Source organism: Nicotiana tabacum, chromosome 6 (assembly GCF_000715075.1).
Source record: "Nicotiana tabacum cultivar K326 chromosome 6, ASM71507v2, whole genome shotgun sequence".
In the NCBI taxonomy this organism is placed as follows: domain Eukaryota; kingdom Viridiplantae; phylum Streptophyta; class Magnoliopsida; order Solanales; family Solanaceae; genus Nicotiana; species Nicotiana tabacum.
In genome coordinates this window covers 14,684,980-14,707,563 of record NC_134085.1, presented here as the reverse complement: position 1 = coordinate 14,707,563, position 22,584 = coordinate 14,684,980, and the positions used below count along the sequence as shown (strand labels likewise).

The 22,584-nt window shown below is 36.3% G+C and overlaps 1 protein-coding gene across 5 annotated transcripts; it reads right to left on the bottom strand.

Annotated features, from left to right (window-relative positions):
* Positions 1-14,212: 14,212 nt before the first annotated feature.
* Positions 14,213-18,751, bottom strand: LOC107785902 (zinc finger CCCH domain-containing protein 30-like). 5 transcript variants are annotated; one of them, XM_016607301.2, is made up of 2 exons: positions 18,329-18,751; positions 14,213-16,951 (listed from the first exon to the last, which is right to left on the bottom strand). In XM_016607301.2, exon 2 carries the CDS (start codon positions 16,850-16,852, stop codon positions 14,816-14,818), a length of 2,037 nt encoding a protein of 678 aa, XP_016462787.1. In that variant the 5' UTR covers positions 16,853-16,951; positions 18,329-18,751; the 3' UTR covers positions 14,213-14,815. The 5 variants fall into 5 exon arrangements, with proteins under 5 accessions (XP_016462787.1, XP_075110671.1, XP_075110670.1 ...); XM_075254570.1 differs by having other exon boundaries at positions 18,613-18,737; XM_075254569.1 differs by having other exon boundaries at positions 18,610-18,683.
* Positions 18,752-22,584: the final 3,833 nt, after the last annotated feature.

Sequence of the window (22,584 nt, the reverse complement as noted above, 5' to 3'; positions counted from 1 at the left end):
AAAATGTGTAGTTGCTTTAGGCGCGTTATTTTAATAATATTACTTTCCTAAACTCGGGTGCATTTCATGTGACCCAAATCCCAATCGTGATAGCGTAGAATAAAATGTGTTTCGGATTGCGGGTGCATTTCATGTGACGCGGTCCACAGACATGTTTTAGACGATGTTAAATTTTCTTTAAAATGAATAAAAGCGGTTTTAAGTTAAAATGCATGTAGGTTCAAAATATTTTAAAATCAGATAATAGGCTAATAATAACAGTTGAGCGACCGTGCTAGAACCACTGAATTCGAGAATGCCTAACACCTTCTCCCGGGTTAACAGAATTCCTTACTCGGATTTCTAGTTCACGGACTGTAAAACAGAGTCAATCTTTTCCTCGATTCGGGATTTGAACTGATGACTTGGGACACCCTAAATTATCCCAAGTGGCGATTCTAAACCTGATTTTTAATAATAAATAATCTCATTTCGATTGTCACTTTAAGTTGAAAAAAACTCTCTTATATATACCCTTCCGGGGGTGTAGAAAAAAGGAGGTGTGATAATAATCTCAATTGAAATGATATTGTCGGACTTATGTCGAATGCGGTAATGTGGGATCAACCGCGAAGAATTGTGTAAAAGTAAAATCATCAATTTGGTAACTTGAGAATAATTCTTAGTACGTTCGAGGACGAACTTTTATTTTAGAGGTGGAGAATGTGATGACCCAAAATGTCAACTTTAAATAAAATAATCATATCGGTGTTTTAAGACCTTGAAAAGCACTATCAATAAATCCTCGACTTGCATGTGCAGTCCGTATAATTTTTCGAAAGGTTTTTATGTGAAAAATAGCTTAAAATATGAATGAGAGCTTTAAAACTCGACTGAGTTGACTTCGGTCAACATCTTTAGCAAATAAACCCGGATCTGAGTCTTGACCATTCCGGTAGTTTTGTATCGTGATTCGTGATTTGGTCATATGCCCGAAATCAAATTCAGAGGTCCCTAGCTTAAATTATCGTCATTTAACGGAATCTAGAAATCTAAGGCTAAAGATTTCTTAAGTTTGACCGAGAGTTGACTTTTTAATATCGCGGTCGGAATCTGATTCCGAAAATTTAAACAACTCCATTATGTCATTTATGACTTGTGTGAAAAATTTGAAGTCATTCCGGATTGATTTGTTACGTTTCGGAGCAAAATATAGAAGTTGGAAGATTCGAAAACTCATAATTCAATTCGATGCGTGATTCGTAATTTTTGGCGTTGTTTGACGTAGTTTTAAGCCTAGATTAAGTTCGTATTATATTTTGGGACATGATGGATACCAATTGGATATGATAGCAAGTGTACGAAACATACTATAAGTGATATGAGGTCTAAGGAAGGTTCTAAGTCTAAGCCAAGTTGGAAAATTACATAATAGACTAAAGTTGCAAATGAGTACGCGCAAGACCTCACTTTGGAGAACTTATCTACATGGATATAACGAGTTGTGTGATGAACAACCTATCAAATTAAAGCCCGTTGAGTCTAGTTTCCAGAGCATCAAACTGTTCATCATTCCGAGGTGTATATAGAAAGTTATGACCATTTTACCTGATCTGTGTCATAAGCGCCTAGGCGCGCGGCCGCCCCGCGACCGCGCCGATTCGAAAGTTTTCTGCCTGTGAGCGCGGCGGGAGCGCGGCAAGGCACGTAAAATCCCCATAATACCCTTGTGCAGTGTAAAAATCGAAGGGGTCCGAAATTTCTTCCATTTTTGGTCATTCAAGCACGGATTTGGGCGATTCCAAAGGGGTTATTCACGATTTCGACTTGGGTAAGTGTTCTATATCCGGAAGTGATTACATTTCATGAATCTATATCAATATTCATCGTTTATTTCGGATTTGGATGACAGAAATTGTGGTTTTTGTAAAGTTTTCCAAAAATGAAAATTAGGATTTGGAGGTCCATTTGACATCGGAATTCAATAATTTTTGTATAGTTGAATTCGTATCGGAATGGGTTGTCGGATTTTATAAGTTTCGTCGGATTTTGAGACGTGGGCCCCACGGGCAATTTTTGAGCTAAATTTCGGATTTTAATCCGGAAAATTTGTAAATTCATATAGAATTATTTCCTACGATTCTTGTTGAGTATTTTGAATTGTTTATGACCAAATTTGAGAATTTCGGGCACGAGTTCGCGAGGCAAATGCTTGTTGGAATTTTGAATTGGTTGCAAAGCGAGGTAAGTGTTTGGTCTAACCTTAGCTTGAGCGATTAGGAGTTGTGTCTTATTGGCTACGTGTTAATTGTGGAGTACGACGTATAGGCATGGTGACGAGTATCTATACGTCAGTGTCAAGCATGCCCGTGAGTCTTGTATTATAATTGTTATGACTCTGTTGTGATTTATTGCGTTTCATATGTTATTATCACCATTGTTCCCTTGCCGGGATGTTTGTTTGATATTATTGTTCCCTTGCCGGGAAGTTGTTATATTGCTCTTGTCCCCTTGTCGGGATTCCTTGTGATTATTGTTGGCTTGTAACTGGGAGCGGGTGGTACGCCTACTACAAGATATAATGAAATGGGAGCGGGTGGTACGCCTACCACAAGATATAATAATATGGGAGTGGGTGGCATGCCTACCACGAGATAAATGAAATGGGAGCGGGTGACATGCCTGCCACGAGATACATGAAATGGGAGCGGGTGGCACGCCTGCCACGAGATACAGGAAATGGGATCGGGTTGCACGCCTGCAACAAGATGTGAAAAGAAAGTGAAATTTGCCTTTGTTTTCCTTATTGTTGTTAGTGGTTGGATTTTGATTCCTTTATAATTCTCTTGATATTTTGTTTTTACCTTTTATTCTCCGAAGAATGTTTCCCCCTCCCATCTTTACTTGTTATTAACAATTCAAGTGTATTAACTGTTTAGATCCCTTTACTGTTGTGATCCTTTGTGTTGGAATCCATAGTGTTTACAATATCTCGCCTTATTTTTTTTTTATGTTCAATACTCCAAATTTCAGCAATTGTTACATTTTTAACTCAATTGACTTAAAAAGGAATTTCTACTATGTTTTGATTTATTGATTTCTCATATTAAAGGTAATGATTCATTCGATATTGTACTTTACTTGAAAAGGATATTTTCTTTATCAAATGATTTCTAAAAATAACTTCATCTTTTCTTGTTAATTTCCTAATTGGGTTGGAAGTTGTACTCTACTTTATGTTATGAGGCTCCTTGAACATTCTTAATAGTATTGGGTTATGGAACCTATGAACTGAGTAACATGAGAATATTGTTGTGCAATGTGAGACAGAAATATATGGGCACAAGGTGCCGGGGAAAATATTATGATTTTATTTAGTGGCACGTGAGTTGTCCGTGCGGTTGTGATACAAATATGGGCACGAGGTGCCGTGAAAATATGAAAATGGGCTAAGACCTATATTATTTATGATTATGAAATGAGGCGTCACAAGGTGACCTTTTACTCGAAAGAATTATATTCGAAAGATGTTTATTTGAAATATATTTATTTAAAGTAAATATATTCAAAATATATTCATCGAAAAGCATATTATCTTAGAGATTATTACTTGAAGGATTTATAGGCGAAAGATTTATATTGAAGGACTTGATTAATTGATTGCACTTGTATCTATTATTTGTTGAGAAACATTTATGGTGTTCTTGTTGCTTGCTTTTTATATCACTGGTTGATCATTGTTGCCATCTTTGTTATCTGCTTCCTATTATTTTTGAATGCTATATTGCACATGTTGATTTGGTAGTCTGGTCCAAGCCTCGTCACTACTTCGCCGATTTTAGGCTAGGCACTTACCAGCACATGGGGTCGGTTGTGCTGATACTACGCTCTGCACTCTTTTGTACAGATCCCAATGTTGTAGACTTCGGACCGCAGTGAGATTGTTGTTTCTTGTTCATCAGGCGACCCGAGGTAGTCCTGCAGGTGTCCGCAAGCCTTGGCGTCTCCTTCTATCTACTATTCTTGTTTCCGTCATGTATTTCCAAAGACAATGTTGTATTTATTTCTTTTAGAGCTTTATTTGTAGTACTCCTAGACAGTCTGTAAAGTTGTGACACCAGTCTTGGGTAGATTTTTTATGGATTGGTATGAGCAGTATTATTAAAACTTTACAATGCAGCCTTCCGCTTATCCAATTCTGTTGTTATTTAATTGTTGGCTCTTAACTGTTATCGGAAAAAAAATGAAACAAGGTAAATAATTCAGTTGGTTGGCTTTCCTAGCTTTCACTAGTAGGCGCCATCACGACTCCCGAGGGTGGGAAATCCGGGTCGTGACAAGTTGGTGTTAGAGCTCTAGATTACATAGGTCTCACAATTCACAGACAAGCTTAGTAGAGTCTGAGGGATCGGTACGGAGACATCTCTATTTATCCCCCAGAGGCTATAGAGTTAGGAAAAGTTTCACTCCCATTATTCTTTATCGTGCGATTGTGTTCTCTCATTGCTAAATTGAAACCTCTAATCTTGTCCTTTCACGAATGGCGAAGTCACGTATTGCTTCTTCAGCCGAACAGCAGCACAGATCGGTGATAGATCAACTACGTCTTCGAAGGCTTTGCAGAGGTTGGATAGGTTTCTACAAGCTCTTCGCTACCACTTTCAGCGGTACATCTTTTGAGGACCCACGGGATTATCTTGACCGCCGCTATGAAGTATTGCAGAACGTGAGAATAGTCGAAAGCGATGGGGTTGATTTTGCTGTATTTCAGATGACAAGTAGAGGTAGTGGAAAGATAATGTATTTAATAGACCAGTTGTGGTTCCGACGGAAGATGCAGACGTATCAAGAGATCACCTAATGAATCATGTAGGGGTTCAACGGACCTTGACATCTGGTTGATTTATTTGAGTTTTGAAGGTCAAATATTGTGGATTATCGGATATTGTGACCAATGACTTAGCGCCAGATGGGGAATTCCAGTATCAATGAATGGATCGTATGGTCATGTGTTATATCAGTTTTAGCTTGAAATGTATATATATGGTACTGAAAGATTCCCCAATAATTTACACTTATTTAAGGCCTGGGACTTTGCAGGGGTAAGGTTGGAACTTGTGGTATGTCTGCCTCCTTAATAATCCAACACTTCAGTATCAAAGGAGTTAGGGAAACAACTTTGAATTTACAAAAGGTCTACTCGGTGTGGAAGTCATGGTTGCGGATTTTGGGGTGCTTTGGAGGAAATACAGTGGTTGACGACCTTCTGGACTATGTGGTTTGTGCTAAGATTTATCTGTATAGAGTTTTACCTTTGTGATCGTTGTGCATAAATAGGGGTAAGAGTTAAAGAATAACGAAGAGTATATGATAAATGGGGTAGCTCAGCAGTGTTAAGCTAGCATAGCAAAAGAGGAAATTGGTCGCTGGTGTTTGTGGTAAGCCTATGAAGAGCGCATACTAGCCAATGCAACACCACCTCCTCAGCTCAATTCTCAGAAATACTTTTGAGAGAGTTTGATTTTAGGATTCTCTGTAATGTGTCGGGTTTGAACGGTTGTGCCAGGTTACCATGATGGTGTCAGAACATGTCATCAGGTTCAATAGGTTAGCCGCCATACTCCTAGTTTGGTTCCTACATCCAGAGAGCGAGTCCACAGACTCATTAAAGAACTCAATTATGATATTGAAATTTTGTACAACTCGAGGTGCTCCAGTAAGTTCTTTTGATGCATTACCGACACGAGGGTCGTACAATGGTTATTCCAGTTATCTAGTACAGACTCACTATAAGCAGCCGAACCTTCAAAGGGATTGTTGTGAATGTGTGGTACTAGGCGCATCATGAGAAAATTATCCTAAACTTGGGAGAGACATATTTCGTCAAAGCACTCAGGCTACATGCCCCATTGCAGCTACTACTCCACTTACATGACCAACTATAGGTAGGGGTCAGGATGTTAGAGGTGGAGGTGAGACTCCTTGAGGTGGAGACCCAGTCCGTTGATATATTTTCTATGGTATGGCTGAAGTTGCTACACCAGACAATATCGTTATAAGTATGGTCTCGAATTATTATAAAGTCAAAATTTCCTTAACTTGATTCGATTTTGAGTATCGAGGAAAGTTCTCCTATTGTGCTCCACTTATGAGTGAGCTGCGTAATTCTTAAATCTACATATGTGAATACTTTTGTTGGGAGATTATATGGAGATAGCTATGTCTACCATTATGTGTTGGTCACTAAAAAATAGTTGTGAGGCTAAAAGTGACTTTTGTTAATCAATTCGATGAGTTTGATGTAATTTCTAAATAATTGATTTCAGTTGTAAATTATATGCCCTACCGGTATGAGGGATCATTGTATGTTGTGATTTTGTTTAATAGAAATTATTTGAAAGAAGGAAGAAAGGAAATGGAAAATTTTAGTTGGCACAATGTGCAAAATACTTGTGATTCAGAGTTGAGGACGAGATCCTCACATTTTTATATGATATGAATATTTAAACCGGGCTACAAGCTGCGGTGGATGTTATATAAGGACGAGGTCCTGGTGGTGAAAAGTTTATGTGTTTAAATTCTCCTTTTGTGAAATTAAAATTTGTGCTATAGCACTTGTAGGGAGTCATGCCTATTAGGCTTATTTGAAAATTCTTGTATGAATATCTCTGTGCATAATTTGCCAAAATTGTATTGTAACTATTGAGTTTTAGCCTACGAGGTCAGAGCCCAGGTGGCGTTAAATTGTGACTCGTTAATTCGGGTAAGTAATTATAAGATCTTCATGCCTTGTTGTTAGTAAACTGGAGGTTTGAAACGAAATTTTGTTAACATGAAATTAATTGACGATGTTGTAATCTATTATAGACAACCATTAAGACCAGATGTGGTTATGGTCATACATATGATGCGTTTTATGTCAAGATATCATTGTGATAATGTTGTGCTTGTAATGCGGAGATTAGTGTTATTGATATATACTTTGTGGTGCGTTGTTGGGTTGTGTACATGTTGTTAGGAGTTGTTTTGGTGTTACTCTGACAGGTGGATAGGCCCAATTACAAGAAAGACTGTGCCAAAATTTCTACAAAATTTGGGAGTTAGAAAAAAATTTGGGATATTGAGATGTGCAAAGGAAGAGATAAGTTACATTATGTGTTGGAGGATAGACTCTACTTCTCATTTGAGGACGAATGACCCAAAGTCGGGAAGAATATAATACCCCGTATTTGATGGGTGCATAGGCACGAGTTGCTATAGCCAGTCGGGACTAATATCGTGTGTTGACGTGAAAATCAGACCTTTCTGGAAATGATTGGAGTGTAAGAAATTTGTTTCAAAGTTTACAAATATGGATAAAGGAAATAATCTCAATTGAAATGGTATTGTCGGACTTATGTCGAATGCGGTAATGTGGGATCAATCGCGAATAATTGTTTAAAAGAAAAATCATCAATTTGGTAACTTGAGAATAATTCTTAGTACGTTCGAGGACGAATATTTGTTTTAGAGGTGGAGAATGTGATGACCCAAAATGTCATATTTAAATTAAATAATCATATTGGTGTTTAAAGACCTTGAAAAGCACTATCAATAATTCCTCGACTTGCATGCGCAGTCCGTATAATTTTCCGAAAGGTTTTTATGTGAAAAATAGATTAAAATATGAATTAGAGCTTTAAAACCCGACTGAGTTGACTTCAATCAACATCTTTAGCAAATGAACCCTGATTCGAGTCTTGACCATTCTGGTAGTTCTGTATCATGATTTGTGACTTGGTCATACGCCCGAAATCGAATTCGGAGGTCCCTAGCTTAAATTATCGCCATTTAACGGAATCTAGAAGTCTAAGGCTAAAGATTTCTTAAGTTTGACCGAGAGTTGACTTTTTGATATCGCGGTCGGAATCTGATTCTGAAAATTTAAACAACTCCATTATGTCATATATGACTCGTGTGAAAAATTTGAAGTCATTCCGGATTGATTTGGTACATTTCGACACAAAATATAGAAGTTGGAAGATTCGAAAACTCATAATTCAATTCGATGTGCGATTCGTAATTTCCGGCGTTGTTTGACGTGGTTTGAAGTCTAGATTAAGTTCGTATTGTATTTTGGGACATGATGGATACCGATTGAATAGATAGCAAGTGTACGAAACATACTATAAGTGATATGAGGTCAAATGAAGGTTCTAAGTCTAAGCCAAGTTGGAAAATTACATAATAGACTAAAGTTGCAAATGAGTATGCGCAAGACCTCACTTTGGACGAGCATATCTACATGGATATAACGAGTTGTGTGATTCGCAACTTATCAAATTAAAGCTCTTTGAGTTTAGTTTCCAGAGCATCAAACCGTTCGTCACTCCGAGGTGTATACAGAAAGTTATGACCATTTTACCAGACCTGTGTCATAAGCGCGCCCAGGCGCACGGCCGCACCGCGACCGCGCCGATTCGAAAGTTTTCTGCCTGTGAGCGCGGCAAGGCACGTAAAATCCCCATAATACCCCTGTGCAATGTAAAAATCAAAGGGGTCCGAAATTTCTTCCATTTTTTATCATTCAAGCACGGATTTGGGCGATTCCAAAGGGGGTTTTCACGATTTCGACTTGGGTAAGTGTTCTATATCCAGAAGTGATTTCATTTCATGAATCTATATCAATATTCATCGTTTATTTCGGATTTGGATGAAAGAAATTGTGGTTTTCGTAAAATTTTCCAAAAATGAAAATTTAGGATTTGAAGGTCCATTTGACATCGGAATTCGATAATTTTTGTATAGTTGAACTCATATCGGAATGGGTTGTCGGATTTTATGTGTTTCTTCGGATTCCGAGACGTGGGCCCCACGGGCAAATTTTGAGCTAAATCTCGGATTTTAATCTGGAAAATTTGTAAATTCATATAGAATTAGTTCTTACGATTCGTATTGAGTATTTTGAATTATTTATGACCAGATTTGAGAATTTCGGGCACGAGTTCGCGAGACAAAGGCTTGTTGGAATTTTGAATTGGTTGCAAAGCGAAGTAAGTGTTTGGTCTAACCATATCTTGAGGGATTAGGAGTTGTGTCTTATTGGCTACGTGTTAATTGTGGAGTACGACGTATAGGCATGGTGACGAGTATCTATACGTCACTGTCAAGCATGCCCGTGAGTCTTGTATTATAATTGTTATGACTCCGTTATGGTTTATTGCACTTCATATGTTATTATCACCATTGTTCCCTTGACGGGATGTTTGTTTGATATTATTGTTCCCTTGCCGGGAAGTTGTTATATTGCTCTTGTCCCCTTGCCGGGATTCCTTGTGATTATTGTTGGCTTGTAACTGGGAGCGGGTGGTACGCCTACCACAAGATATAATGAAATGGGAGCGGGGGTACGCCTACCACAAGATATAATAAAATGGGAGCGAGTGGTACACCTACCACAAGATATAATGAAATGGAAGCGGGTGGTATGCCTACCACAAGATATAATGAAATGGGAGCGGGTGGTACGCCTACCACAAGATATAATGAAATGGGAGCGGGTGGTACGCCTACCACAAGATATAATAAAATGGGGGCGGGTGGTACGCCTACCACGAGATAAATGAAATGGGAGCAAGTGACACGCCTGCCACGAGATACATGAAATGGGAGCGGGTGGCACGTGTGCCACGAGATACAGGAAATGGGATCGGGTTGCACGCTTGCAACAAGATGTGAAAAGAAAGTGAAATCTGCCTTTATTTTCCTTATTCTTGTTAGTGGTTTGATTTTGATTCCTTTATAATTCTCTTGATATTCTGTGTTTACCTTTTATTCCTCGAAGCATGTTTCCCCCTCCTATCTTTACTTATTATTAACAATTCAAGTGTATTAACTGTTTAGATCTCTTTACTGTTGTGATCCTTTGTGTTGGAATCCATAGTGTTTACAATACCTCACCTTATTTTTTTTTATGTTCAATACTCCAAATTTCAACAATTGTTACATTTTTAACTCAATTGATTTCTCAACTAAATTTTTCTTAAACCGTTTGAGGTTGTACTTTACTTAAAAAGGAATTTCTACTATGTTTTGATTTATTGATTTCTCGTATTAAAGGTAATGATTCATTCGTTATTGTACTTTAATTGAAAAGGGTATTTTCTTTGTCAAATGATTTCTAAAAATAACTTCATTTTTTCTTGTTGATTTCCTAATTGGGTTGGAAGTTGTACTCTACTTTATGTTAAGTGAATGAGGCTCCTTGAATATTCTTAATTGTATTGGGTTATGGAACCTATGAACTGAGTAACATGAGAATATTGTTGTGCAAGGTGAGATAGAAATATGTGGGCATAAGGTGCCGGGGAAAATATTATGGTTTTATTTAATGGCACTTGAGTTGTCCGTGCGGTTGTGATACAAATATGGGCACGAGATGCCGTGAAAATATAAAAGTGGGCTGAGACCTATATTATTTATGATTATGAAATGAGGCGTCACAAGATGACCTTTACTCGAAAGAATTATATTCGAAAGATGCTTATTTGAAAGATATTTATTTAAAGGAAATATATTCGAAATATATCATTGAAAAGCATATTATCTTAGAGATTATTACTTGAAGGATTTATAGGCGAAAGATTTATATTGAAGGACTTGATTAATTGATTGCACTTGTATCTATTATTTGTTGAGAAACATTTATGGTGTTCTTGTTGCCTGCTTTTTATATCATTGGTTGATCATTGTTGTCATATTTGTTATCTACTTCCTATTATTTTTGTACGTTATTTTGCACATGTTGATTTGGTAGTCTGGTCCTAGCCTCGTCACTACTTCGCCGAGGTTAGGCTAGGCACTTACCAGCACATGGGGTCGGTTGTGCTGATACTATACTCTGCACTCTTTTGTGCAGATCCCAGTGTTGTAAACTTCGGACCGCAGTAAGATTGTTGTTTCTTGTTCATCAAGCGACCCGAGGTAGTCTTGCAGGAGTCCGCAGGCCTTGGCGTCTCCTTTTATCTACTATTCCTGTTTCCTTCATCTATTTCCAGAGACAGTATTGTATTTATTTCTTTTAGAGCTTTATTTGTAGTACTCCTAGACAGTCTGTGAAGTTGTGATACCAGTCTTGGGTAGATTTGTTATGGATTGGTATTAGCAGTATTATTAAAACTTTACAATGCAGCCTTCCGCGTAATCCAATTCTGTTGTTATTTAATTGTTGGCTCTTAACTGTTATCGGAAAAAAAATGGAAACAAGGTAAATAGTTCAGTTGGTTGGCTTGCCTAGCTTTCACTAGTAGGTGCCATCACGACTCCCGAGGGTGAAAAACTGGGTCGTGACACAACAACATCAACAACAAAAAATTCAGTGAAATTTCACAAATAGGGTGTGAGGAGGGTACTGTATATGCAGACATTACTCTTACCCTAGGAAGGCAAAGAAGTTGTTTCGATAAACCTTCGACTCAAGAAAAAAAAAATACAAGCAATAACAGATAATCTTATGAGTAAGCCTATTAAATATTCTTTTAAGAGTTATGCAAAATTTTAAATGACAGATAACATTGATCGAAAGTAGTAACTAGTACGGCTAACAAATGGCTGTCTGAGTAAGAGTTGAACCTCAAACAATATGGTAAAAATTGCATAGAGCGCTCTATTTGGTCGTCCCCTTTTAATTTATACCTATTTTTTTTTTGTATTTGTACTTATTTTTTTGTTAAAAGCGTTTTAAAAGGACGATTTTACCCTTCTTTAATAAAAGACTATTGACAAACTGCAGGACAAAAACTTAATCATGTTTAGGCTGAAATTTTAGCAAATGAACTAAAAAACTTCAGCTTGTTTAGACTGAAGTTTCGGATAAAACTCAGGACAAAACTGTAAACTGCATTACAAAACTTCATCATGCTCTGGTATGAAGTTTTAGCAAATGAACTAAATAACTTTAGCATGCATTAGCAAAAACTCTTTAGAAAATTACATACTGCAAGACAAAAACTTAAGCATGTTTCGTCTGAAGTTTTAGTAAATGAACTAAATAACTTCAGCATGTCTAGACTGAAGTTTCAGATAAAACTCATGACAAAACTGTAGACTGCAGGATATATAACTTCAACATGCATTAGCATGAAGTTTTAGCTTCAATGTGAAACAACTTCATGTTGTATTAGCAGGAAACAACTTCATGCTGCATTAGCATGAAGTTTTAGCTTCAACGTGAAACAACTCCATGCAAGTGTGATTCTGAAGATGAATCTAGATAAGTTTCTAATTTTTTGATAAAGCTGCTGAGAGGAGAGGGGGAGGTCTTTTTCCACAAATGAGATTGCAGATCACGCGATTAATGCGTGATGCAGGTTTTATATCTTTTGTCAAGAGTGTAGTTATCATATTATTACAGATTTTTTGTCAGCTGACTACCAAATCAATAATTTTTAAAAATATGGTACAGATTAAAAGGTGGCACAAATATAAGGTACCGCGACAAATCCCCAACAATATGCATCAAATACTTGTCTACTAAGCATTATTCTCCAACAAGGAGATGGAAAAAATGAAAATTAAATTTAACCTCAGAAAATACTCACATACAGTAGTGGGGTCCATCCTTCTGAATGACATGAATAGAGCTATATAATCAGCTTTTGGAACCCTTAACCCAACCCCTCCCCCCGCCCCCACCAAAATAATAAAAATAAAAAAGTTCCTAGTTTAAGAGAGTTTAATGTTTACCAATGACTTCACATATTCTTTATATTAAAGTCCACATGCAAATAAAAAGTTTCACAGCATCTAATGAAACATCAGTATTTATTACCAAGAAGCTCCACTATCATCATTATCCCTTAGAATATAAGGATTCATTATTCCCAAAGCATTAAAAAAAATTACAAAAAGCATCCAATCCCAAGAAGGATTAGTAGAATTCCAAATCAGTAAAAGCCATTCTCCCTATCCCCTTCTTCATGTCCACATCCTCCACAAACCGCAGATCCAACTTTTGGGATTTGAAATCCTCCACAAACTCAGGATTCCCATGCCTTGTAAATATGTCTGATTCATAATAAGTGATCAGTTTTTTTTTTATTTTGATCTAAAATAAGTGACCATTTATATAATCAAGAAAATATTCAATTTATTTTTCCAAAATTACTCTTATGTATGTATCCCTAAAAAGTCTTTTACTCGTCACATTAAATTATGCTGCAGCATTTAATTAAGGGTAGTTTAGTCACACTAACTATTTTTGTCTAAAATTTAGTATTTACTTAATGAGTGTGCCCAAAGCAAATTGGTCATTTATTGTGAACCGGAGGGAGTAATTTTTAATTGTTTTACACATTAAAAAAATATACCTTTTAACATTAATAAATAATTAAATTGACCATATTAACCTTAATTTGTTCATTGAAAATATGACAAATATTCACCAACTTTTTACTCCAAGTGTAACTTTGGAAAAAAGAAGTTAATTCCTTCTTGACATCTGAAATAATCAAATATTGTGAACCACATAAAAAATCAACAATTAAAGTGGACCGGAGGGAGTATATAATTTCTTTTTATAATGATAGTGTCCAAGTCATCTTGCGCGCACCTCAATTATATCATTAGATATATTTTGTGCTCCAGATAACTCCATCCACTAAAGTTTAGGTAGATGCCAAAAAATCACCTAAAATATTCAAGATTGTACTCACTTCATTGACTACGAGACCATACTTGAAGCGCAATCCAAGACCACTGGTATATATCTACATCATGTTGTTGGAAACACAAAGAATGATAAGGTATATTTTAAGGATAGAACAAAATCACATCAAGGGATATGGATTCCAATTCCAATTACTTTGAACTTCATGTTACATCAGATGGTTATTCTTATCTACATCAGATTATGGATGCACCACGGAAAAAGTAAAGAAAAAGAATAATTAAGTGGGAACCGATCTGTGTTCCTTAACTCAATATTCAATCAAGTACATTATTCAACCTTTTTTAAGCATTGGAAACAACAAATATTAGATCAATTTAAAAAAAAATATATACATAAAATACCTAGTTTGGCGAACACACCATGGGTTCACATGCATGGTAAAAACAGCCTAAATCCGCCCCTGCTTCGCAACATCAGTGTTAAGAAGAAAACCTATTTTGCAGCAGAATGATATCTTTAATTACCTTTCTATCTCTGTTTCTTCTCCATAATTAAAACAAGGGAGGTACCAAAACTCAGAAAATATAAATAAAATTGAAAATGAAATAACTTCATATCAATGCTGAATTGTCACAAAGGCTGACAATCCCTTTTTCAGTACAATGAAATATCAGTCTAATGAAATAAAGGTAATAACTTTTGTAACTAAGAGACTACACAATAATATTTGAAGAAACATCACCTGCACTGGGTCTCATTTCTCAATAACCCATTCTTCTACTGTCTGTTATAATAATAAATTTAAATAATAAAGAAAAATTAATATCTTTCAGAATTTTGGAGCTCCTTTGCTGGCTTCTTCTCTGCTTACAGTTGCCCTGCTCAGAAGCCAGCATAAAGAAACCATAAGAATGTAAAAGGGCATCCCGCGTTCATACAGGTTCCGGGGAAGGGCCGCACTCCAAAGGGGTGTGATGTAGACAATCTACCCTAATGTAGCATTAGTGGCTGCTTCCACAGCTCGAACCCGTGACCTATAAATCACACGGAGACAACTTTACCGTTGCTCCAAGGCTCCCCTTCAATGTAAAAAGGTTACTCTTTACCAAAAGTTTATGTTATGAAAACGCCAAGGCCCGGCAAAATGAAAATGAGGATATTTTTACTGAGCCATTAGCTTATCAAGCTTCATTTGCTCCATTTCGAAGTAGAATCTTCAGCGAGATCTGCAGTAGAGCCTGCGAGACCTAAGACACGAGATGCAGTTTTGTCTTTCAACTCCTGTGGTGATTCTTTGACGAGAGATTGAACCCACGACAGATCAGGCTCTTCTCCGTTGTTAGCAAGCTCAAATGACGATGATCTCTTTAGTCTACCAAACTCCTCAGTATTGACAGCCCAATCTGCGTTTCCAGTAGAGGAACCCCACTTCGACCAAGTATCTACTGGAGATCCAATAACAGCAGAAGCATTGGAGCCAAGATCGCGAGAGCTAAGACTCCTAAATTGCTGCTGCTTCTCATGTTGAGAAAGCGTAGACACACGGGAACTCATAGGTGATATTGGCTCCATTCCTCGGGGTGACATCCTTCCCGGTGTTTGAACCCCGAAAGAAGCCTGCAACAGAGGATTATCAACATTTATTGGTGAAAATTTTGTATTAATGGGAGATAACATGCTCTGCTGCTGCTGCTGGAATTGATTGACAACTGCAGACTTGTGAGTAGGGGAGAAAACTGCTTGAGCTAATGCCTGATCAGAATATCTAGGAGATGAGCTCTCTGCGGAAAATAAATCCTCAAGATTTGAAGGAGTTAGGGTCTTAGGATGAGCTAAACGGTTCAAAGAATTAGCATTCACACTGGACTGTGATAGGCAGGAGAATTCATTTATAAATTGCTGTTGTTGTTGCATATCAAAGTTAAAGTCTACAGCACGGATGTCTCTTGCATGTAGTGATGACCTCAAGCGACTGGACTGGAAATTGCTGCCAGGAAGATGCAATGCTGGAACATTTGGTTGAGGCCAACTCATGTTTGAGACGCCGTTAGCAGAGGGAGACATCGGAGGAGTGAAAGGTAATGGGGACATGACACGGACCGACGAAGGAGAACCTGGAATAAGGCCCATAGCTGCTGCAAAATCCATGGCATTGGCAGCAGAGGTGTTCGAGCGAGGTGAGGGAACAGCGGAACCAGTAGAGACATACAGGGGTCTGAGTTCTTCCTGTGTGTGGGCAAAGAAGCAAACTCTTCTATTGCACTTTGTACCATCTTTGCAAAGTCGGGTTCTGTACTGAGCAGGATGCAGCCAACACTCAAAAACCCCGTGAGCATATTCGCACATGTCCCCTCGTTGGCAAGCTCCCTTCCGGAACTCAGGGCAAGGTACACAGCTGTAGTGATATTTTCTTGGATCCCTTCTTCGAGCATTTTCACCAGGATGGACAAATGGGCATTCAGTCCAATCATGAGAATATGCACGAGAGCAAGGTCTGATCTTAAACGAGAACATTCTGAATTCATCTGTAGAGTAGATGCTGTTTTTAATGTCAGGCAAGGAGGGGTCAATGGGGTACTCTTTCTTCTCAGATGCAGAAGATACAGGGAGGTCATCGGACTTTGCACTCTTTGGGGAAGAAGTTGAGTCTGAAGTAGAAGAAGGTGATCTATTTCCAGGGGAAGGCGAAAGTGGTGGAGAATTTGAGTTCGAAGTGGCTATTGACAATCTCAGGCTACACTTCCCCGTTGTATCACTTTTAAGAAGGCTCTCCAGGGATGATTCTGTCAAGTGAAACTTTGGAGATACAACAATGACATCCCCAGGGCGATGGCCATTGGCATCTTCAGAGTTTGGATCAGCACCGGCTTCTAAAAGCATCTTGACAGCATCAACAGCGTTCGGAGACCCACCAGATGCAGCACAGTGAAGAGCAGTGCTCTTATCTCGGCCACATGATTGATTCACATCAATTTCAGGTAAAGACAGAATCAGTTTCAGAACATCGATACTGCCATACGTAGCAGCAACCAACAAAGGAGTTCTATGCTCCAAGACCATTTGCCTTGAGCCCTTTTGGCGCCCATACCACAGTCCAACCTCATGAATACCGGATAGATCATGCTCTATCCATCTCTTAAACGCTACTATGTCATTGTTAGCGGCTAGTTCAAGCAAGCTAACAAAAGAATCCTCAGTTTCAACAGTCAGATTATTCATGTTCATGGTAGTGATCCAACTAATACAAAAGCCGATGCTACAGTTGAATAAAAAATGCTTTTCAACGGCTGCAGTCGACAGCACATACTTTCATCTCTGGATCCACTAAAAAAAAAAAAAGAAACCGAGCATTAGAAACAAAACATATTTTACCAAGCACAGTCTTGTATGATCAATCCAAAGCTAATTAGAGAAAAATCCAGCCTTCTGCTAATGCAATTCAATAGGCAAATAAAATAAGAATCACGAGAACTACAATCTCTCAGACAAGATAGAAAGTTAACTCTAGTGGCAGATTCACAGATTTCAGCTATTACATTTTTTGACAGATTTTGAAAAAGCACTATACAAATTACACCATACTTGGTCAACAGAAAATGCTACAGTCAAGACAACGACACTAATCATTAAGCTCTAACCAAAAACAAAATCCTAGAGATTCATAAACAATAATACATTTCCCAGCAACTGTACACCGGAGGGAAGATGAAAGGTACCTCTTTTGCTAGGTGAGGAAACAATAAATTTTAAAGGTTCATCCTATTTTCTGACTCTCAAGACAATTCGGTGCACAAGGAATACCACGGTTACGCTCCGAGGAAGAGCAGGGGTATGCTGTAGACAGCCTACCCTAATACAAGTATTGGTGGCTGCTTTCACGGCTCGAAACCGTAATTGACCATTGCTCGAAGGTTCCCCTTATTTTCTGACTCTCAAGAAAATAGAGAAAAGGCACATATCACAGAAACTAATGGCAACCAATAAATAATATTCTTTACCAAAATGGAAAAATAGAAAAAGGAAGGAGAAAGACTATGCCTTAGGCAACCTACTGTAAAATCCACATGCTACTTCTCTCAATTACAAATTTCACTCTCTGACAAAGAAAAGGAGAAAATCTATTCAAGAATCAAAATTTTCCCTTTCCTTTTTCTTTTTGATCATTACTGAAGAGAACTCTTCAAAACAAGATGCTTCAAACAAAACCAACTCCTTTTAAAAGCAAACAATTATACTTCAATAACAAAAAAATAAAAATAAAAAGACATTAATTACCAACAAGGAATTCTTCAGCAAGAAGCAAGGAAATAAAGCCAATAAAAGAATTAAAAATAAAAATAAAAACTTTCCCCACTAAGTAACAGATTAAAGAAAAGGTCAAAAGGGGTCTACTGGTCTTCACGAAAAATCATTTTCCAAAATCCAAAACAAACTCAATCTTCAACTATACATACATAAAACCCATTTTTCTCATATTCAGTTTGAAAAAACAAGAAAGGAAAAAAAGAACAGAAAAATAACAAAGCAAAAAAAAAAAAAAAAAAAAAAAAAAAAAAAAAAATCCAAAGTAACAGATACTCCAAGTAAAATACATAACAATGATATTAAACGCATGAGGGAAGTTAAAGTAAAGCATTTCTCCCCAAATATTCAGCTAATAATAACAAAGAACAAAGCTTGTGTCTTTGTATAAGTCCTCACCAACAACAGCAGCAGCAGCAGCAGAGAGATTGAAAATGGGAAAAAACTTGATTTTTACAGGTCTAGAGAGAGAAAAGAGAGTGAAAAAACAAGAAAGTTATGATAACACAAGAAGAGAGAGAGAGAGAGAGAGCTTCTTCTTCATTTTCTCTTCTCCATTTCCTATGTTCTTTCTCTTTCCCTTATTCTTCAACTGTCCAATACTGTCATTATTATTATTATTATAATTAAAACAATAATAATAATAATATACTCTAATGCTATAAACAATAAAGTACTACTACCAGTAATCCTCCCTCCTCTCTTTCTCCTTTTTTAAAATTTTGGTTGAATTGAAGTCCTAATACTAGTAGCCAACAGAACCATCTTATATAGAGGAAGCACACGCATTCCTCATAGAGAATAATATATTGTTCCATCAATTCTTTTCTAAATATTTCAAAAAGGGTGTGGAGACAAATTTATCCGAATTCTATCGGAAACCTTCTCCCTATCTTTACAAGGTAGGGTAAGGTCTACGTACACATTACGCTCTCCAGACTTCATTTATAGAGATAACGGGGTTGGTTGTTGTTGTTGTTGTGTGGGGACAAATTTGTCATTTTATAATGTTTTTATTTAAAATATTGTGCTATCAATTCTTTTCTGAATATTTCAAAAAGAGTGTGGGTGCAAATTTGTTTATGAGGTTTTTATTTAAAATATTGTGCTATCAATTCTTTTTTGAATATTTCAAAAAGGGTGTGGGGCAAATTTGTCATTTTATGAGGCTTTTATTTAACATATTATGCTATTATGAAAATTTTCAGAAAAGTAAGCGGCAATTTTGACTTTAAATCATTCTTTAATTTGTTTTTCCCCCTTAATTTAGTGTCATTTCATTTTTGTTTCTTTGACATGACACCAATTGCCAACTATTAAAAGAAGGATATATTTTCAGAGGAATAAGAATCAATTTTATTTTTCCTTCCACTTTAGAGGGTTAAATTTTTTTTGTCAAATTAATAACTAAATTAAAGTTTTACTGTTCTTGAATTTATAAATATTATTTTGAGATTGATTCCAATCTATATCTATATTATATTAAAAGCACGAAGGACCTTAGCGAAATGCCGTTTGCCTTTTTTACCCTTTAAAAATAGATTTTTATGAGATAAAATTGTAATTTAAGTTTCTTTCATAATATTTAGGACTTTAAATTCAATTAGATTTTAGTTATTAACTATTTTCCTTATTGAACTACGTAGATTTCCTAATATTTAGGACTTTAAATTCAATTAAATTTTAGTTATTAACTATTTTCCTTATTGAACTACGTTATAAATCCTAATATTTAGGGAGGAGTTTGTGGAGGTTGCTATATATATATATATATTATAAAATAGGGAGTTTTTAATTGTTTCCAATAATAAATACACGTTAAGATATACTAATTTTTTTACTCTAAAACACATGAAATAGTAGTACATTCTCGAAGCACAATTATATAACAACATGGAACACATCCGAATTTGTGATTTAAATGATTCCAAGTAATTGGGCATTAGCTTATCCGTTAAGCTGAGTAATTATAGAAAAGTTAAAGTCACAAATTTCCAATTTACTTCAAAATTCTAAATAGTAATTCATATATAATTTTAAAAAGTAACTTTATCATATTAACATTTTCTTCTATATAATGAAAAAAAATATTATTCATCTATATTATATCAATTATATATTTGATCTATTATACAAGTAATTAAACATAATTTTTAATGCTTTTATTTATCTGAAGCTAATTATTTTCTTATAGGGCGATTTTGTTTTATGTTGTACATTATTAATTGGCATCACATGTAAGATGATTGAATTTTGAGGCCACATTAAGTTTGTACGAGAATAATTATTTTCTGTTCATTAGTTTTTGTGCTAAAACTATAATTACAGTTAAATAGTTAAACTTGAGATGGACTAATATTAAGAATTCAAATTAACAAAAAAAATTCTTTAATATTGAGATCAAATATTAAGTATAAGAATTAAGTAATTAGCAAAAAATCAATTCAGTTATTTTCTAAGTTCATCTTATAAGTAAAAATATATTTAAAATACGCTCTTACGATATATAATTTGTTTCTAAAAGAATAGCATTGCGATGAAAGAAATCGTAATATGATATTAAGATACAAAATAGTTAAAAATGCAAAACTCTAAGGAAAACATAAATGGAATACACGCGCAAAACGCGTACCCCAAAGCTAGCCTTAGCGAAATGTCGTTCGCCCAATTTGTAACGACCCGAATTTTCGTTCTAAGAATTCACGTTTCCGTTCAACGGCTTAAGACCTTGAGAAGTTTCGTAATATGCATCATGACCCACATGTATGGTCGAGTTTGATTTTCGTAAGATTCGAAGTTAAATTTAAAGAAATACAAAATCTTATTTTTGAAGCTCAAATGGAAAGAGTTGACCGGAGAGTTGACTTTTGAGTAAACGACCCCAAAATGGAATTTTAATGATGTCAATAACTTCGTATGGTGATTTCGGACTTAGACGTGTGTCCGAATTTGGATTTGGAAGTCCACAGGACAATTCGGCGCATTTCGGCGAAATAAGAAAGTTGACGTGTTCTAATTATATTATCTTATATGTGGAAGAGGTCTATTACCATGATGGATACGAATTGATATGATAGCAAGTGCACGAGGCGTACTATAAGATATATGGGGTCTAAGGAAAGTTCTAAATCTAAGCCAAGTTGGAAAATTACATAATATACAAAATTTGCAAATAAGTACGCACAAGTCCTCACTTTGGACGAGTATATCTACATGGATATAACAATTTGCGTGATACACAGCCTATCAAATTAAAGATCTTTGAGTCTAGTTTCTCGAAAATCAAACCTTTCGTCATTTGGAAGTGTATACAGAAAGTTATGACCATTTTACCGGACATGTGTCATAAGCCCGCCCAGACGCGCGGCCGCGCCGCGACCGCAGCGAATTAGAAGTTTTCTGCCTGTGAACGCGGCAGGAGCGCGGCAACGTAAAATCCCCATAATACCCATGGACAGTGTAAAAATCGAAGGGCTCCGAGATTTCTTTCATTTTTGGTCATTCAAGCTCGGATTTGGGCGATTTCAAAGGAGTTTTTCACGATTTCGACTTGGGTAAGTGTTCTATATCCGGAAGTGATTACATTTCATAAATTTATATCAATATTCATCGTTTATTTCGGATTTGGATAAAATAAATTGTAGTTTTTGTAAAACTTTTCAAAAATGAAAATTTAGAATTTGAAGGTCCATTTGAAATCGGAATTCGATAATTTTTGTATGGTTGAACTCGTATCGGAATGGGTTGTCGGATTTTATGAGTTTCGTCGGATTTCGAGACATGGGCCCCACGGGCAATTTTTGAGCTAAATTTCGGATTTTAATTCGAAAAATTTGTAAATTCATATAGAATTAGTTCCTACAATTTGTGTTGAGTATTTTGATTGTTTATGACTAGGTTTGAGAATTTCGGGCACGAATTCGCGAGGCAAAGGCTTGTTGGAATTTTGAATTGGTTGCAAAGCGAGGTAAGTGTTTGGTCTAAACTTAGCTTGAGGGATTAGGAGTTGTGTCCTAATTATTATGTGTTATTTGTTGAGTACGACATATAGGCATGATGACGAGTATCTATACGTTGGTGTCAAGCATGTCCGTGAGTCTTATACTTTGATTAATGTGACTCTGTTTCGTATTGTATATGCTCTATATGATAATTTCTATTAAGGAATATGACTTGTGGAAGTATTATTGAATTGTTGAACATTGTAGAGCATTGACTCAAGTTGTGAGTTGAGTTGTAAAGTAAACGTGAAAGAAGAAAGGAGAGGGAGAACCATGATATTGTCTCCCTTGCCGGGATGTTTTGGTTTTGATGTTGTTTCCCCTGCCGAAATTTGATTGCTTATGATATTGTTTCCCTTGCCGTGATTCTTTTGTGATTGGTGTTAATTTGAATATTATATGGATCGGGTTGCAAGCCGCAACAATATTATATGGATCGGGTTGCACGCCGCAATATCATAATATTATATGTTTTGGATCGGGTTGCACGCCACAACAGTAATATATAATTGGGATCGGGTTGCACGCCGTAACAAGAAATAATAAAAGTGACTATTGTTTTTATGGTGAGAACGAGAGTAAAAGCATGACGGGTGATGCCGTGCATTTTCTGTTGCTGTGTTTATTTATTGTTATCAATTCAAATGTTTAAAT